General features: G+C 33.4%; 2 protein-coding genes across 8 annotated transcripts in view; one reads left to right on the top strand and one right to left on the bottom strand.

Moving 5' to 3' along the window:
• Positions 1–4,586, top strand: part of LOC147384118 (UPF0481 protein At3g47200-like) — a 44,022-nt gene extending 39,436 nt beyond the window's left edge. For all 4 annotated transcript variants that reach the window (XM_086425410.1, XM_086425407.1, XM_086425408.1 and 1 more), the window contains 2 exons: positions 1,618–1,695; positions 3,061–4,586. In XM_086425410.1, the coding sequence (XP_086281536.1) occupies positions 1,618–1,695; positions 3,061–4,348 (1,366 nt within the window). In that variant the 3' untranslated portion in view covers positions 4,349–4,586. The remainder of the gene's footprint in view (positions 1–1,617; positions 1,696–3,060) is intronic.
• A 6,400-nt stretch (positions 4,587–10,986) lies between these two features.
• Positions 10,987–18,503, bottom strand: LOC147384117 (uncharacterized). Of its 4 annotated transcripts, none has more exons than XM_086426553.1 (10): positions 18,046–18,503; positions 17,828–17,913; positions 17,399–17,484; positions 15,184–15,317; positions 14,931–15,100; positions 14,539–14,835; positions 14,390–14,464; positions 12,189–12,263; positions 11,827–12,063; positions 10,987–11,270 (listed from the first exon to the last, which is right to left on the bottom strand). In XM_086426553.1, the coding sequence occupies exons 4-10, from the start codon at positions 15,311–15,313 to the stop codon at positions 11,244–11,246; spliced, it is 1,011 nt and encodes a 336-aa protein (XP_086282679.1). In that variant the 5' UTR covers positions 15,314–15,317; positions 17,399–17,484; positions 17,828–17,913; positions 18,046–18,503; the 3' UTR covers positions 10,987–11,243. The 4 variants fall into 4 exon arrangements, with proteins under 4 accessions (XP_086282679.1, XP_086282678.1, XP_086282676.1 ...); XM_086426552.1 differs by lacking the exon at positions 10,987–11,270 and adding an exon at positions 11,460–11,748 and having other exon boundaries at positions 17,399–17,476; positions 18,046–18,498; XM_086426550.1 differs by lacking the exon at positions 10,987–11,270 and adding an exon at positions 11,460–11,748 and having other exon boundaries at positions 18,046–18,497.
• Positions 18,504–19,132: the final 629 nt, after the last annotated feature.

Below are 19,132 nucleotides of genomic sequence, written 5' to 3'. Positions count from 1 at the left end.
AAAAACTTAAACTCAAACCCAACCCATTTATAAATAGGTATACCTGGCCCAACCCCTATATTACATCTTTAATAAAATTATAATCTTTATTAGAAAAAAATAAGTCCCATTTCCACCATAAAAAATAAACTATCATTACTAAAAATAAAGTCACACAACCGTAAACTAAATTTAATGGTGAAAAATAACTTTCTTTTTAATTTTATTTTCAAACCATGTATCATCAGATCATGGTTTTGGATGCCATAAAGTGATGTGGTTAGAAAACGAAGGAAAGTGTTTTTCAATATTATTATTATTATTATTCACTAAGCAAAATGTATTTCATTATTATACATTTTTTCAATATTAGGAATCAAACACTATATAACTTTGGATTTTAATGAAAAAAATGGAGTAAAAAATATAAATATAAATAAATAACTTATTAGGAAAAGTGTTTTATCTTTCTCAAACTAAAGTTTAACTATTTATTAATTCAAAAATATCTTAAAACATCATTTATATTTTATAAAATTTGATTAAAAAAATTAGGAAAAAAGTTCTAGGAAATTCTAGAAAAAAAAAAAATGAATACTTTAAAAAATTGTTAATATATTTAAAATTACACGTTAATGACAGAATAACTAAATATGTTTAAACGGATTAGGCAGGTTGACACTCAGAACCCAAACCCAACCACTTAATAATCGTGTTAGACTAGTTGACACTATTATGACCTAATCCCAATTAGGCATGACCCAAGCCCATTAACTTCGTGTCATTTTCGAGTTGTGTTGAGATTGCCACCCCTTTCTATACTCTTGTCTTCTATTGATAGGAGTTTAACCTTAATGGCACATGCATTACTTCCATTTCACTTTTGAAAGTTGAGACAATCTCTTCCAAACTCTAATCCTCTTGAAAACTCTTCTTTGATTAGACTACCATTTTCTAGGAAAAAAAATTAGTTGTGATTGCTTTCTCAGTCTCTAACTCAACCACTCTCTTAAATCTAATATCAATTTGTTTGATGTATTATTATTATTATTATTATTATTTTGGTACAACCTAATGCATAAGGGTTATTATTGCCTTAATCCCAATGTCCAACAATTAGTTCTCTCTCAACCACATATCTTCATTGAAGAATAGGGTTTCATAACGTTGTGCATGTGCCTCGTATTCTGTTGGGGGTATGACATGGATTCTGAGCCCGTTGAACTGCAGAGGTGCAAGGAGCAACGCCTCCAAGTTGGGGATGTAGGGGGCAATGCACCCTTGCTCATGGGCTCTAGGGCGGAGTCCCCTTAACCAAAAAATTTAGGGTTTACGGAAAGGGAAAAATATGTAATATTTTTCTTAAGGTTACTTATGTTATTTTTTTCTGATATACACACTTATTGTTAAAGCCGAATGGGGTTAGAATGAGTGGCTTGGTTTCTCATTGGGAGGAGAGAGATTGTAATCGGTTTTTCATAGTCAAAAGGATTCTCTTTGTAGTCATGGACATAGGCAATCTTGTCGAACCACGCAAATCTTGCGTTCTTGCTTATTTACTTTTGTTCTATTTATTATCTTTAGTGTTTGCTATCTTGGCTTTTTCAACACATATCTTTGTTCCTATTTGTGAACCAGAACAATTCAAGGGGAAATAGAGCATTTAAATGAGGGGAATTCCCAGCCAAACAACAACGAGCCTACACCTATTCATAGGTAAGCTATTTATCTTAATTATGTACCTTTCTTTCTTTTTTCCCTGTTTTTTTTTATTTTAGTTTAGTTGTATTTCTTACTCGCAAGTTATTTATTAAGGTTTGAGACACCATAAATTATGAATTATTTCTATTTATTTTTAAAAGTCTAGTGTTTCCCACTTTCCTTGGGAAAGTGGTCCTTGGAAACTATTTTTTTGGGGATTGAAAGCTATTAAAACAATGGAAAGCTGCTCTTTTGTCACATGGGAAATTTTATCTCTTTTTAATGGCTTATAAAATCATAGCAAAATTATTCTACCATTTAAATGCTAAATTTTTATTTATTTATTATGAGTAATGGTTACTTCTCATACACAATTTTATACAGTGAACAATAAATCTCCATTCCTTGTAGGCTGACACAAACCATAATCACAACTAGAATGAATTTCTCTTTTCCCCTACTATTAAATTTTCTTTTGAAATAGAAAAAATAACTGAAAGAAATCAATTTTTAGTTTAATTTGTGTTTTCTCACATGCCCATTTTATGCCCCATTGAGCCCCCCCCCCCCCCCCCCCTATTCAAATTTTAGAGATGATACGTATCCTAGACTGTCTGTAGAAAGAATTGAGATATTACATTAACAAACGATGTTTCTAAGTTGTAGTTTAAATTAACGACAAGCTACATGTTTTCTGTGAATTTGGACAATTGATTAAAACATTCATCAATTAATTCGACGAATTGCCAATTAATTCACTCAGCACAATGTGAAAAAAGCTTGTAAAATTTTACGGACCATGGCGTCAAAATTTCCATTGTCAAATTTTTTCTCTTGTCAAAACGAAACCGTCAAATTAATGGACGGTGAGAGAAATTTGATGGCTCTAAGCCGGCGAATCTAGGGAAAATCACAAGTTATAATGGCTCTATGCCATCAAATTTTGGTCTCTAAAATTCTTAGGCCTTGGCCCGTCAAATTTTCTTGTCGAATTTTTTAGTTTTCATGTAGAACAGGCCCTATACGAATTCCCAGTTTTTGATCTCTCTGACATGTTCTTGATCCAATGTGGAGACAAGGTATGTTCATGACAGCTTTCATAACTCGTTTAGGAATAACCAATTCATGGGCTGTTGGAATATTAAATACAATACTATAAGAAATCTCGGTAGTTGGAGTTATGAAGGAGGCAATTCCTTGTTCTCCTAATTTTCTAACTTTTGAAAGAATTTGAAGGATTTTGTGATAGTGGCGGTTAAGTGTCCAAAATTTTCCTTTTTTCGTTATTTTTATATTTTTTGAAAAAAAAAAAAAAAAAACAAAGTGATAGAAAACAACTTTTAGTTTTAATTGTCTCCTCACATGCCATTTGTATCCTAGTTACGTGATCCCAGAAGAATCTATCAACCGGCTACAAGGTCTGAAGGACGAGTTGTTCCGCATAGAAATAGACACCACAAACGAAAAAATGGAACATTATATTGATAATCCTAGGGTACCACTATGGCTGCGGGAGAACAAAGCTTACAGTGAATGCTTTGATCCTGCAGTGGTATCAATTGGACCTTATCACCATGGCAAACCTAAGCTAGCGAGGATAGAAAAGCTCAAGATCATATTTGCTCGGCGATTTGTCACTGATTGTAACTCTAGCATGCGTGATATCTACAGTAAGCTTGAATCTTTAACTAGTCAGGCTAAGATGTACTATGATGATTCCATCAAGGCTAATTTCGACTTCCGTGATGAAGCATTCACAGTCATGATGCTTTTGGATGGTTGCTTTATTTTGGAATTCATTGAACAGGTTGTGTATGCGAGTGGATGGAACATGTTGATGACATCAGGAAATGACATAGCTTTGATAACTAGAGATTTGTTCTTGCTTGAGAACCAACTCCCGTACCTAATTTTGGAGGTGTTGATGGACTTTCGTCATGACAATCACTTTGGTCTTATGGTTTCCGACTATATCGACTCAGAAATTGGCGAAACCTATATTTCATCACCATCTGCTAGTCAAAATTGGTATCCCTTGCACATCCTAGACCTTTTTCGTGCCAAACTAGTCGGTGGCAAACCTATTCTTCATCCCCAGCCTGGGTCAAAGCGATCAAAGCGATCATACCCTCCAGTCAAGGAGCTTCCAGCTATGGGGATTACATTCAAGAGAAAGAATTCAATTTGTTTATGTGATGTTGAATTCCAAACTCATTTGCTAAGTGGAGAACTATTACTTCCTCAAATAGAATTTAACCACTACACCAAAGATAGGTTTCTCAATTTAATTGCCTATGAATCGAGTTGTGGTGTCCCTAAAAAGAGTGCATTCATCGCCTTCATTTGTTTCCTAGATACACTTATTGATCATGCTGATGACGTGAAAGTGTTGCGCTCTGAGGGCATAATTTGCAATTCCCTTGGCAGTGATGAGGAAGTTGCTAATCTCGTTAACCAATTGGCAACAGGATTGATTCCTGCTCCTTCTGCCTATTCGGAAGTTGTACATGAAATTGAATCCCATCTTCGGAAAAAGAGGAGGGTCTACATAGGTGAATTCATGCACACTTATTTTCGTAGCCCATGGATCACTATCGCTTTAATTGCTGCAGGTTATGTTATCTTGCTATCTTCCATCGAAACCTTCTTCACAGTCTTTCCTCGGTGAAATCAAGCAAACTTATTTAGTAATCTTTAAACCAATACCACTTTCTTTGTTCCAAGTTGTGCGTATGTATGTAATAAATAATACTGTGCAACTCTGTGTCTAATTAAAGTAGTTTTCATCTAATGTTTGTGCTTGCAACCCAATTGATTGATTTCTGTTATAACAACTGAGCAAGTACATAAATTGTTGAGCAATGTTAGGCAAAAATTAATTTCAAAGAGACAGGTACATTCTTGCAGTTGAGATGACTAGACTTCATTAGTGAAACCTTTTTCTTTTAACCCAATTGACTTGAAGATGGATTTGGAAATTGAAGTCTGGCTTTGAACACTCTGAATTACATGTTATATATAAATTTTTTTTAAAACATAATTACAAATTTTAGAATATTTAATACATTTAAGAGAACTTACATTGCCAAATCAACTTTTACTTGTAGCACACTAAATCAAGTAAAATATTTAAATAAATTAAACCAATATTATAAACTTGCAGTTGAGATGACTAGACTTCATTACTGAAACCTTGTTTTTTTTTTTTTTTGACCCAATTGACTTGAAACTAGACTAGATGGATTTGGAAATTGAAGTTTGGCTTTGAACTCTCTGAGTTACATGTTATATATAAATTTTTTTTTTTTAAAAGAGGCAAATTTACCAAAACATGCACCACATTTCGACTATTTACGAAAACTGTAAACTGTAGCAATTAATTCCAAAAACGGTAATTTTACCGTTTTTGGAATTAATATTTTTTACCAAAACGGTAAAAACAGTAAAATGTAATTTTTTTTTTATAGAAAATACCCTATTTGATTTTTTGACTAAAATTCCGAAAAAATCCTCTCCTCTTTCATACTTACATTGCCAAATCAACTTTTACTTGTAGCACACTAAATCAAGTAAAATATTTAAATAAATTAAACCTATATTATAAACTTGCAGTTGAGATGACTAGACTTCATTACTGAAACCTTGTTTTTTTTTTTTTTTTGACCCAATTGACTTGAAACTAGACCAGATGGATTTGGAAATTGAAGTTTGGCTTTGAACTCTCTAAGTTACATGTTATATATAATTTTTTTTTTTTTTAAAAAGGGCAAATTTACCAAAACATGCACCACATTTCGACTATTTACCAAAACGGTAAACTGTAGCAATTAATTCCGAAAACGGTAATTTTACTGTTTTTGGAATTAATATTTTTTACCAAAACGGTAAAAACAGTAAAATGTAATTTTTTTTTTTTATAGAAAATACCCTATTTGATTTTTTGACTAAAATTCCAAAAAAATCCTCTCCTCTTTCATACTTCTATTTAGTGTTGGCAAGATTAAAAGGAAGAGAAAGATTTAGTTGGATTTTAATTTATTTCTAAGGTTAAAATGGTAAATACATATGTAAAACAAAAAAGGGTATTTTGGGTAAAAAAAAATTACATTTGACTGTTTTTATCGTTTTGGTAAAAAATATTAATTCTGAAAACGGTAAAATTACCATTTTCGGAATTAATTGCTACAGTTTACTGTTTTGGTAATTAATTTCGAAAACTGTACCATTTTGGTAAATTATTCAAAAAAATAACATAATTACAAATTTTGAAAGCTTTTTTAGAATATTTAATACATTTAAGAGAACTTACATTGCCAAATCAACTTTTACTTGTATCATATCACAGTTAATCAAATTGTAATTATTTTTATTTTTGGATAGATTTATGCAAATGATGTTTATCATTAGCTTACAACCTAGTTTAGATGTACTCATCTTATTTAGATAAAGTCCCCACCCACCCTTAATTTTGTAGTAATTGTTTAATTATATTACTCCAAAGATTTTTTTTTTTTTTTTTTTTGCTCCTCTTTTATTTTCTTAGTCGTCCGACTTCAGTTGAGAAGAAAAAGGAGAGATGAAAGAGTTCTAAAGAATGTGGAAGGTTGTGATGATGACGTAGGTGATAGAGGAGTTGAAGTAGAAAATCAGGAAGAGATAGATGGTGGACCACGTGTGGCATAGGGGGCTCTTCATTTTTGTAAAATTGATAACAAAAAATAGGTTTTAGTGTCAACGTGTGGAAATAAATTGTGGAATGGGGATCACGTGTAAGCCATCGAAAATATTTATATATATATATATTTTGATCGGTTTGACTTTTTTTAATTGATTTTTGGATTGGTTTGGATAGTATGATAATTTGTAAAATTTGGGGGAATTCTTAGAAAACATTGATTTTGAGTTTGGGGTGTGCCTATAGTCGTTCCTAGGGTTTTTCAATGTTTTGAATATGATTTTGAAGTTATTTTCAAAAAAAAAAAAATGGATGTTCAAAGCCGAGTAAAAAATTGTCGATGGTATTTTCGTAGCTTTGTCGAATTTTGGAGATTTTGTGTAAATTTTATATATTTCAACGATTTTGGTCACATTTCGAAAGCAAAGGTAATATTTTTAGATCGTTTTGAAATATTTTGGCTTCGCAGCTCTCCTTTGCCTTAATTGGTAGAGTGAAGAGTTGGACGGCTACGCTCTGTCTCGAGTGACAAAGTATAGAGATAAACTCTTTAAAAGTTAGGTCTTCACAGCTCTCCTCTGTCTTAATTGGTAGAGTGAAGAGTTGAACAATTACGTTTTGTCCTGAGTGACAAAGCACAGAGATGGACTTTTTTGAGAGTCAGGTCCTTGTAGCTCTCTTCTGCCTTAACTGGTAGAGTGAAGAGTTGGATGATCACGCCTTGTCCTGAGTGACAAAGCACAAAGTTTGACTTCAGTCTTCCCTTAAAGACCAATAGTTGAAATGAAAATCCCTTTAAAAAAGACAAAACTTCCCTTTGGTCTTTCATATGCACTACGTGAATTGATGGACGATTCTCACTCCAAGGCATAAACTTAAAAAGACAGAATTACCCTCTTTTTATTTTCTTAAGTTAAAAAAAAAAAAAAATTTGAACCAGGCTAACTTACTAAAATCTTACTAAGGGTCATTGAGTTCACATGGAATATCACATTAGAAATCCAACACCACAATCTTCTAGATTTTATGGAAAAACATATATTAATAAATAAATTAATAAATAAAAAAATAACTCCTTACAACAAATTTAACAAATATATGTTTAGAAAAATAAAAAAGTCGATTTAAATGATTCACTCATCCAAGAAAAAGTGGCTTGAACGAGTCAACTCAATTTCTTTTTTTGCCTAATTAAAATTGATTTCAAAATTCCTCTAATGTTTTTAGGGAATAAGTCAAATCTTAGCATGTATTTTCTAATCTAATATTCATCATTTTATTAATTTAAATATATTTTTATAGGAGTGAGAATCTTACATCGATTGACGTGATTGCATGTGGAAGACCAAAGGGTAATTTGGCCATTGGTCATTAAGGGAAGGGAAGGAAAGTTTCCCTTCACCCTGTTTGGATTGAAAGAGAAGAGAAGAGAAAAAATCAAATTTCTCCTGTTTGGTTAGGATTCATAAGAGAAGAGAAGAGAAATTATTCTTGTCAAATGACTATTATACCCTTTATAGTCTAAAGAAGAAAATTTCACTTGTACAATGATACAAAATATAAACAATCAAACGTTCAAGATTAGTTTGAGGGTACCTTTCGTTTGAATGCTTATAAATGAGAGTTTCTATTGCCACACCCACTTTTACTAAGAACATCCCAAGCAAAAGTTGGTGTGGCAATAGAATCTCTCTAATATACGGATTTTGTTAACAATTGTCCTAATGAAACATGTTAAAGTGCAGTAAATACACTTTGAAAATTATATTTTGTATCGAAAATGCCCTTAAAAGAAATTACCCAAGTTTGGAGTACTAAACTGATGTAAAGCTGGGCTCTTGTCTATAAAGAAAATGGCCTAACAGCCAGTATCTCTGGTGCAGTTTTTAACCTCGCAACATTGATCATCGGTGCTGGAATTATGGCCCTTCCAGCTACCATGAAAGTCTTAGGATTGATTGTTGGGTTGGTTTTGATAATCTTAATGGAAATTCTTTCGGAGATTAGTGTCGAATTGCTTGTTCGGTTCGCTGTTCTTTCCAAAGCATGTTCTTATGGAGATGTTGTTCAATCTGCTTTGGGTCATCCTGCCAGGATTTTATCCGAAATTTGTATAATTGTGAACAATGCGAGTGTTTTGGTAGTTTATTTGAGAATTGGTACGACCTACAATTGTATTTTATCATATAGATAGCATTTGGGTGGGTGAGATGAGCTTAAAAAAAACGTGGGTGCAAATAGTCCAGCCCATAAGATCATCTGAAGAAAATGCTTTCAAAAGTGTACAAAATTATCTTTTCCAGTAAACAACCAAAAAAACTCCAAGTTGTGCCAGTTTTCTCAAAATTTCTTCAACAGTAACCAAAGAAAAAAAAATTATTTCAAACATCATCTAGGCTAGCAAGCCAAAAGCAACAATCCTGCTAGAAATCACCCTTTCTTTTTAATAGCCAACCTTCGTCTTTCAACCTCTCTCTCTGCAGTTTGAACGTAAAACTCGGCTCCAAGCATTTCATGTATGTCAAGATTCAGATAGGCACTCACGTCAACTGTTTCCATGATAACTTCAACAGCCAGATTGAAACCCAAACTAGATAAGACCCTGACTGCATTTGCAATCCTACATATGTTCTGCCTTGTATCTAGAGGAGTGTAACTCTTTTCTTGTTCTTCAAGACTCATAGACCGTCTATTCGATTTGCTGTTCTGTTGTTCTGAATTCTCTTGACCGTCTATTCGATTTGTTGTTCTGTTTTTCTAAATGCTGGAAACCACGGACTTTAGCCTGAAAAAAAAGATTGATAGAAGAAATGAATTTATTATTTGCCACACATAACTGTCATAAAATCAAACATTAGCCAATAATAAAAAGTTGGCAATCATGCAGGCATGTACACAGGCAGGCAGGCACACACACACACATCCATTGTTCACTTTAGTTGAAATTAGTTCTCGAGTGTACTCTAGTTTGACACTTTATCTTCTGGTAAAGTCACTTAAGACAACATTAATGAGAGACCGGGAACACATTGAAGTGTGCTAAATTGTAAGATTTCTCACTCATAGCATACTCCTTGAACTGCAAAAACTCAAAATCTTTTTGTTTGGATTGTCAAAGCTAGACTACAGCTTTAACTCATTGGCTACAAAACATTGAATTCTTTTTTTCCTTCTAATAAGTATAGAAAGAATTTTATTAAAAGGAGCTGAGATCCACCATAAACTACAGAAACAGAGAACAACAAAGAGGGAGCATTCTACTAGGCCCCACAAAGGCTATCTCTAAGAATCAAAGATTCTACAACATCATCTCCCTAGAAGATCCTCAAACATTAGCTTGCTGGCTTGTGAAGCTCATCAAAAGCTTGTAGAATTGTCACAGTTGGCCTCTGGTAAACTTGCTTCACACATTACTCCTTAAACAGTTGACAAACACATGAAGATTGAAAAGTTGGTGACTTATAACCTGCTCCTCTGCCAATATATTGTCAAATCTGGTCTCAACCAATCAGAGTACACAATAATGAAAGTGCAAGCATATGATCATCATTCCATGTATATTGGGGATTCTATGTATAAATAGCAAATATCTTTAGCAATAAAACATCAACTTATTACAATTAAAACAATACAAAACTATACAACAACATTATCACCAAAAATCCATGCACTATACAACATAACGATGTCAATATTTATGCATTTTAAAAATAATAAAGATTTTCATACCTGGATACCATCAAGCAAATTCATCAAGGAAAGCATCAATACTGCATCTTGACTAAAGTTTATCTCTATTCTCCAATGCTTTGGGGCAATCTATAAGATTAGTTGAGACATGAGTTGATTAAAAAAATAAGAGTAAACAAAAATAAAAAACCTCCAATAAAGCTATTTAGATTGAGTTAGCCATCAGGTTACTTTGCAGATTACTCAAATGAAAGCAAGATAGAATGACGCCAAGAATTCCACTATAATCGAAGAACTCGAATTTGATTCAGAAATAATTCGAACCTAACTAGAAACACTCATCAAAATCATCTAGCTTTGGTAGCACAAAGGCCTGGTTTTTCCAGCAAATATATTGGGGTGCTTCTTGTTTGCGCACTATACACATCACAGGTGGGTGTTAACTCTAATCCCCTATCAAGCTTTCCAATTTGTATCATTTTTCTCCATGCTGGCCTGTTTTTCCAAAATATTTGAAAGGTTGATAGGGAATTCCTTTGGAAGGCAAGGAGGATAGTTCATACATACGTCATATTTCACAAAAAACGACGGGCCAAAGCCGTCGTTTTTTAAGAAAAATGACGGCCCCCGCCGTCGCAAGAGCAGTTGTAAATAATGAAGTTGTTTTTGGTGAACGACGGTTGGCACGCGTCAACAAACTGTTCTAAAAAACGACGGTCATAGTCTGTCAAAAAAAAACGACGGCTCAAACCCGTCATTTTTATTCGTCAGTTTAAATTAAATTAGTAGAAATAAACGACGGCTTAAAGCCGTCGTTTTTTTGTGAAACTTTTTTTTTTAAATTTTAGCCAATATTGTTTGTTATTTTTATTATTTTTCACCTAAAAAGAAAATGACAATTTTCATTGGACAGAAAATTAAAATCTAACAAAATAAATAAATACGCCAAAAAAACAAAATTTTACATTTTACATTTTTTAAATGGAAACCATATTCATTCAAATTTTACATGTGCAATCATAGTCCAACATGCCCCGTTTTCATGGTGTCGATTTTAATATACATCCCAATGTTTAAAGAAGTTTTTCAAAAAATATCTTCTACCAACTTCACTTCTCTTGTAGAAATCAAAACCAACATATGTCTTTCTCGGTCCTTGGAAGAATGACGCAGCGATTCTTAAGGATAATATACATTTCTACTTCTTGCGACATATTGCCGAAATCTGTGATTGAAAAATTAAAAAACATTGTCAGATATATAATAATGATAACGACTACCTAAAGCAATCCAAGTAATTATGCAAGAAAGATGAATATACTAAATTACAAAATAAAAGAGTTCTCATAACTATCATGGTCAAACATTTAATTATTTTATTATAATTTTTTATGTTTAGTGTCTATCTACCATATAAAGTAAGAAAAGTACCTCTATTCAGTAAAATTTTATTCGAAATTTGGGCCAATCAATAATATCACTGCATGTCAAATCAGCGAATGTTTCTTCTCCACTCTGTATAATCACATTCCCATCAAGGATCTCATCTATAAGAATATCGTAACTATCTAAATAGATGCACCTATCACTCTTTCTTCGGCAACACAATCACGTGGTTGTTGTAAGCGATTCACCTTACAAGGACCTGTCTATATGCTTGGTGGATTAGAATATAACTCATGATGTGGAGAATCGGGCCTTACCTATAAAATAATGTAGACAATATCATTGCAACAATAGAAGCTCACTCATCTATCAAAAGTAAAATGCCAATGTAATACCTGTGAAAAACTACCGAGATTGGTGGAAGACCGCATTGGTGTTCTAGCAGAAAAATTTGATTGTTGTAAAGTCTCATTCATCTTTTGCACCGCTTCCGTCAACTTATCCACTCTATTATGAAGGATTGTCGTCTCATACGCCAAGGCTTGCTTATAAGGAATTGAAGCACGCACGGAAGTCTTGGAAACACCTGAACCCATTCCCCTAACACGACCCCGACTATCAGGATCACAAACCTGTACAAAAAGTGTCTAATATCAATATCTACTAACGATATGATATCATACTTACTAATATCAATGCCTAGTACACAACATTATATCATAATTACAAAATATCCTAATTAAAATAATGCACATACCACAGCCACAGGGTCATGGTCTAGATCGTTATGTTTATTAGAAGGGTCATTAGCAATCATTCTATTGATGGCCTCCTGTAAAATAAATAATAATTAAGAAATATAAAGAATAACAACTATTAAAAAAAAAAAAACAAAACAAATCCCTTTAAATTTGATTTGTTTCTCAACATGATTAGAAAAGACCCACAAAAAATCAAAACCAATTGAGCTAATTAAATCACATAAAGAGATTCATGAAAGGTCAGCACTAGCCTCTTTGAACACATACACACCCACAAACACACAAAGCATTGAGTTTCGATATGAAAAGAAACTATTATATTCAAGCAAGTCTCAATGACGCTATTGTAACCATTACAGGTGCATGGGATCAAACAAACACATGACAAAATAACTTCTACAGACTTGTGAAGTGTCCAATAAATATATTCATGTGAACTCATGCATGATCTTTCAACAGTTACAAACATCTGGATCTACCAAGCCTGTAGTATCACTAATATCGTCTTAAACATCCCTGAAAATATTGAATTTCAATATTGAATTTCTATGGTTGAACTAGTTCACAACATTAAGCATACCAACAAAGAGAAATCTTAATTTGTAATCCAAATTTATTATAAAAACATAACGTTTTATATATCAAAATTTTCACCAATGAGAGATTGGGAGGCAAAGAATCCAATCCAATAACAAAGTTTAAATTGGCTAATAAACACATTACAAATAGGTTGGTAACTTCCAAGCCCATTTAGAAAGGTAAGCTACAATGCTCCAATCTATGTATTTTTGTTATTAAGGCCTACCATAAGGTTGACCAATGTCTGCCACGTGGTGGTCAAAGGAAATTGAACTTTGTTTGCAAATCAACTACAGGAAGTACATACTTAGACTGTTTACAAAATATATAATCGTAGATATGGTAGCTTATGAGCGACATCTAAAGTCAGAAATCAAGAAATTATGTATGTGTCGTTAATGGATACTTAAGGCCTAATCTAAGTTCAATAGTCAAAGCTCCGTATTTGATTAGTAGGAATGGTGGCTTCTGATTGGCTAGGAGCATCTAGGAGGAGATCCTAGCTCCTTGTCATGGGGCCCTCTCAAGTCTCAAGTCCTTAGTTTAATATGAAACTCTCTGTCTCTCTCTCACACACACACACACACACACACATAAAGAAGTAAAGAAGTCTCTAGCTGACATTAGAAATGATAAAATTGGGGGACAATTTTTTAAAAAATAAAAAACAATAAGCCTGTTTTAATAAGATGAGTAATTAAAGGCAGAAGACAAGATCAGATGTGACAGGCTCTTGTGGATTAATTAAATAGAAAGGTTAATTAAATACAATTAGTGTCATTTATTGAGTGTCCCATCTGCTTAATCACAGAAAATGTCCATGCAAATATTCAATCATTCTCTTTAATCTAAACACTAAAATATTTAAACAAATGAGAAAATGTGTGTATAAATATTGATTGCTGGTTTTCTTTGTCAATCTTGTGAACCTGTATTACATCATCATACCCCAGTATCTCAACATCCTTCTTTGTGATTTCTAAAGTTCTAAAGACTATAGAAACTTCTTCACTTCTCTTTTATCTTTGTTATCTTCTTTACTACATAAACCACCGCCAATTACATACCCTTCCCCCACACATAAACCACCACCAATTACATATCCTCCCCCAAAACAGAAACCACCACCAACACAGCCGCCACCAATTACATACCCTCCCCCAGCCCATAAACCACCACCAAGTACATATCCTCCCCCAACACATAAACCAACACCAATACAGCTACCACCAATTACATACCGACCCCCAACCCATAAACCTCCACCAATTACATACCCTCCCCCAACAAATGATGAATTTAAGAGCATTTATTCCATAGCTCCACTAAAGAGAAATAGTGTACAATGTGCACTATAATTGAAGTAAATCAAGCCAATTCTGACACTCAATTATAATAACAATAATGCTGAAGTGTATCATAACAATAATTGAAGTCAAGTCAAGTCTTGGGGTCAATTTCAATAATGTTGAAGTGTCAATTTCAATGCTGAAGTGTTCACATTCAGATTACAAGATGAATTCAAAAAATATATATATATATATAACAAATCAGTCAAACACTAGAACAAAGAGGTGTTCACGAAAATCACGAAAATAAATAAATAAATTATTCTCACCGTTTGTTGGCTTTTAGCATGGCTGGCAATGTATATGTCTGTCCTGGTAATCTCCTTATGAGGATCTTCTTTACTCTATAAATGAAACAGTCAAATATGTAAATGAACAATATATACATATTTCATTCCTAACATGATATTAAACTTACCAATTCATCAGCAAGCCGGGCTTGTCCCTTTCTACCAGAGGTATGAGTGTTTTTATTTTCTTGTCTAACACGCTTCCCAGTAGCCCTCAAAGCTTGGCCCTCAGGTGTCGAGTTGAAGTCGACAAACCTCTCCCAATCTTCTTTTCTCACGTAATGAGGTACATGTTTTTTCCTTTCCGTATCCGTTGGATATTTATCATATACGTTCCGACGGAGATTACTTTTCCATTCTTTCCAACATAAGTTTGCTTTTTTTATTACCCAATCCTTATGCCATTTTTGAATTTGATAGGTGCCCTACAAAGAAAATTAAATAAGATGTGTTATATTTGTAATAAGTCATAGTTACAATTTACAAGTAAAAATAAATCATTTAATACACATGCACTCACACTGATAGACTCCCAAATTTGGTCCTTGAGCTTAGTAGGCACATTAGTCCACCTATCATATATAAGTGGCACATGTGTCTTGACTACCCGCCCAATAGTAGTGCATAATTGAGATGAGTTAGGACCGATTGGTTGCCCATTTAAATTGAACTGAACTTGGATAAGCCCACCTAAGAAAAATGAAAAAAATTAATAAAAACGTGATAAAAAATATTGAACAAATGAATACAATCTATTCACCATTTATACATACTCTCAATCGTAGATGTAGATGCGGATGTTGATGCGGATGCAGATGCGGATGCGGATGCAGATGCGAATACTGATACGAATGCGGATGCCGATGCCGTATTAGGAGCGGATGAAGATCGGCCAAATGACATAGTGCTGGAATCACAAATAGTATTTTCAAGTCAAGTAATTTAAATAAAGGCAATGACAAATTTAAAAATAAAAAAATTTCACATTTTTACTTTAAAAATTTAAAAATTTAAAAATTTAAAAATTTCACATTTTCTTTATATTTTAATTTTACTTCAACAATATTTACTTTAAGAAATCTCTTTGTAAGTATTTAATTAGACTACTAATTTTATTATAATATTATAAATTTAATTATAGTATGAAATATTTATTTGTCGTTGAAATTATATAAAAATATAAAAAATGAGTGGGACTACACGCAGAGAAAAAGTAAAAATTTTAAAAATCCACATTTTCTTTATATTTTAATTTTACTTCAACAATTATGGACATCGTTAAGGGTTAAACAACTAACAAAATCCGTCGTAAATAAACAACGTCCTTAGTCCGTCGTTTTTTGCGCCATATTTAGTCGTTTTTTCCGATTTGTGACGTAGTGTGAAAGAGAAAAATTAAGAATAAGCACAGATTCCAAACATTAGTGGGGAAGAAGACAATCAAAGATCATCAAATACATAAAATTCTAAACGCTTTTACCTGGCAAACATGATTATGGACAACTAGATGGGTCTCAAATGATCTTATAGTGTTGATCATTATTATCATATCAACTAGTGATCTCTTTATGAGGATCTTCTTTATTCTATAAATGAAATAGTCAAATATGTAAATGAACAAGATATACATATTTCATTCCCAACATGATATTGAACTTACCAATTCATCAGCAAGCCGGACTTGTCTCTTTCTACCAAACTGCAAAATGAACCAAATATCCATCTTTTGAATCCCCCTAACTACTAGGCATTCCCTGGCTTCAATGTTATTAATGGTTCCTTCCATCCAGCATGGAAGTATGAAGAAATTGTAAGATACATGTGTCCCTCCCCACTATATATAGGATGTTGATATACAATATTATATTGGCATGGAAGCGTTGCTCATCATATCGCTATCATTGATATAGGTTGGTTATAATCCCACTTAAAAGAGTATTGTTCCATTCAATAGGTTCTATTGTTCTATTGTCAAACTTTCTTCCATTCAAAAGGTTTTCCCTTACATGAAGAACCCTCACCCTTTCTTCTCCTCGAGCTCTCTGACCTACTTTCTCTGTTTAAAACTTCTCCCTCTCTTTCTCTCTGTTTTCAGCTTCAATCATTCAAAAACACAAGTACCCAATTCAAATTTTCATTACCTCTAGCTTCAAATTTTCACGACTTTCATGCTTATTTCCTGATTTGGAATGCTAAATTCAATCTTTTGGAACTAATTTGCAGCCGAAACCATGATTCTTTCTGTTCCAAGTTACAATTTTTGTGGAACTTTATAAATGGAGGTGAACGAGAATTGGGAACGAAAGCCATTGATAAATGAGCTAAAGTTGGAAGTCTTGAAGATAAACTATTTGACTAGCAAAGAACACACAATTATGTTGTTAGACTCTTGTCTTGTGCACACATACACACCCACAAACACACAAAGCATTGAGCTAACTTCTCTTCTTTTGTCCCTTTTCCTGCAGATTCTGACATCACTAAACTAAAGATACTTTACATTCACCTCTCCTGGTCCCTGAATCCAAAAAAAATTTAAAAAAAAATCCAAATCCCATACATACTTTTCCTCTAAAAGTAAAACCATGGTTTCTAGATCAGAAACTCTCATCAAACCAGAAGAAACCCCAATGAACAATGCAAGGAATTGAAGAATATGGAACAACTGAAGATGGGACTGAGTACTGGATATTGAAGAACTCATGGGGAGAACAAGGTTACATAAGAATGCAATGTGGTGTGATCAACAAAGAGGGATTATGTGGAATAGCCATGGAAACTTCATATCCAATCAAGGCCTGAGCTAACTGAAGGACCATTCAAATCATCTTTAAAATTTTACTTTTTCAACATTCAAATCATCTAACGATCAAGATAGGAATTTTAATTAGATTTAGGATTAACCTAAATTATCAGAAAATAAAACAATTTTGAATTTCAATGGTCTGGGTCAGCTAATGAGAAATTGCAGAGAGAGAGAAAACACACCAGAGACAATTTTGACTGTTTAGCTCTTAGAATCCAGGGTTGTTGAAGATCCGGATGCGTCATTGGACCTCAATATCTCTGCAAATCTGAAATAAGAAGTTCAGGAGGGAAGGAAAAGAAGAGAAGCTCCAGATCAATAGCTACTAATGAAACTCTAGTTTCACCGGATAGAAATTTGTTTCTCACAGCTGAAAAAGGGGGAAAACAAATAACATTTATGAAAGAAACTTTAAATCTCAAATAATTTAGGATACATTAAACTATTTGAGATTTTAAGTTTAAAAGTCAATGTCTCTCTTAAATTTCAGATACATTCGTGGATAATCTCTTGGAGACTTGAGATCTGCCATTAGATCTCCAAAAAACCGAAATTGAAAGCTAAAAAGGTCCAGAACTTCAAATTAATAATACAAAAATATGGATCCAAACCTTGAAATTTCTCAAAAACCTCGCTCACTCGTTCAATAATCCTGACTTCAAACCTTCTAGTTCGCCATTATTAAAACATCACAAATCTGTCGCATAAAAGGGGAAGTTGAGAAATCACAACTGTCTGATTCTCAAACAATAATCAAAGAAGATTACCAAATGGATGTAGAAAACATTATGCCTGAGTGAGAGAGAGAGAGAGAGCGAATGAGAACTACCTTGCGAAGCTCGCTTGATTTCGTAAGTCCGAAACTGAAAATCGCGAGAGAAGAAATCGAAAATGCGATTTGTTCTTTTGAGATTTAAAACTCTAGGGTTTTTTTAAGAGGAAGAAGAAACAAACGAGCGAAGAAATCGAAAATGCGATTTGTTCCCTCTAGGGTTTTTTTTGAGGAAGACGATACAGAGAAAGAGATCGAAAATAATATTTGGTAAAAGTTGGTGCGAAAATAGTGTTACTCAATTTTTATTAACGCCACACCAATCGGTGTAACATTAGTAAAAGTTGGTGCGGCAATAGTGATTCTATTACTAATTAAATGACGGATTAAATTAGTTGTTTATAATCGACTTTCATAAACGTCATTAAAGATTACACAATCGGTGAAAACCGTCGTATATAAACGACGGCTTTAGTCCGTCGTTTTTTCCGCAATATTTAGTCGTTTTTAACTGTTTGTGACGTAGTGCATCCACCTATGGGTTGGAAATATTTGCCCATTCCTAAAAACAATTGGGTCTTGGGGTTGAGATTGTTCAATAACATGAACATTGTTCTCTTAGGAAAAAGGTTATGGAGGTCTAGAGAAGAATGTGAGGTGCTTTGGACAATGGTTATAAGAGGGAATGGGAGCGTGACATCCTAGTCCTTATGGTTTGGGTGTTTTGAAGAGGTACCTCCAATATTTATGGAGAATTCAAGAATGGTGCCATTTTGAAAACTTCCTTCCGTTCCATTGTGCCATCTTAGAGGAAAATGGTGATTGTGCGAGGGATTGTTATGTCATAGAGAATGGCTTTGGTTCTTGTGATATACACCAAAATAGAATTTTAACAATTGGGAAATGGAAAATTTGTGGAGGCCTTTGGAGATTATCCAAGATACGATGGTGAACATCGATGAAGGGGACTGACAACCATACAAATGGAATCCTTGCTTAAATTCCTTAGTAAAATCATTCCACCAAAAGATACAATTTAGGGGCAATATCTCCTTTCCATCCAAACTTATTTGGAAAATTGAGGTTCCATCTAAAGTTGTTATCTTCATGTGGGTTGTAGTCTTGGGCAAAATTGTTGTCACTG

The sequence above is a fragment of the Akebia trifoliata genome, chromosome 15, assembly GCF_017979445.1.
Source record: "Akebia trifoliata isolate Shusen 1 chromosome 15, ASM1797944v1, whole genome shotgun sequence".
Taxonomy (NCBI): domain Eukaryota; kingdom Viridiplantae; phylum Streptophyta; class Magnoliopsida; order Ranunculales; family Lardizabalaceae; genus Akebia; species Akebia trifoliata.
Note: the sequence above shows the minus strand (reverse complement) of the source record. Positions and strands in the feature narration are given on the sequence as shown.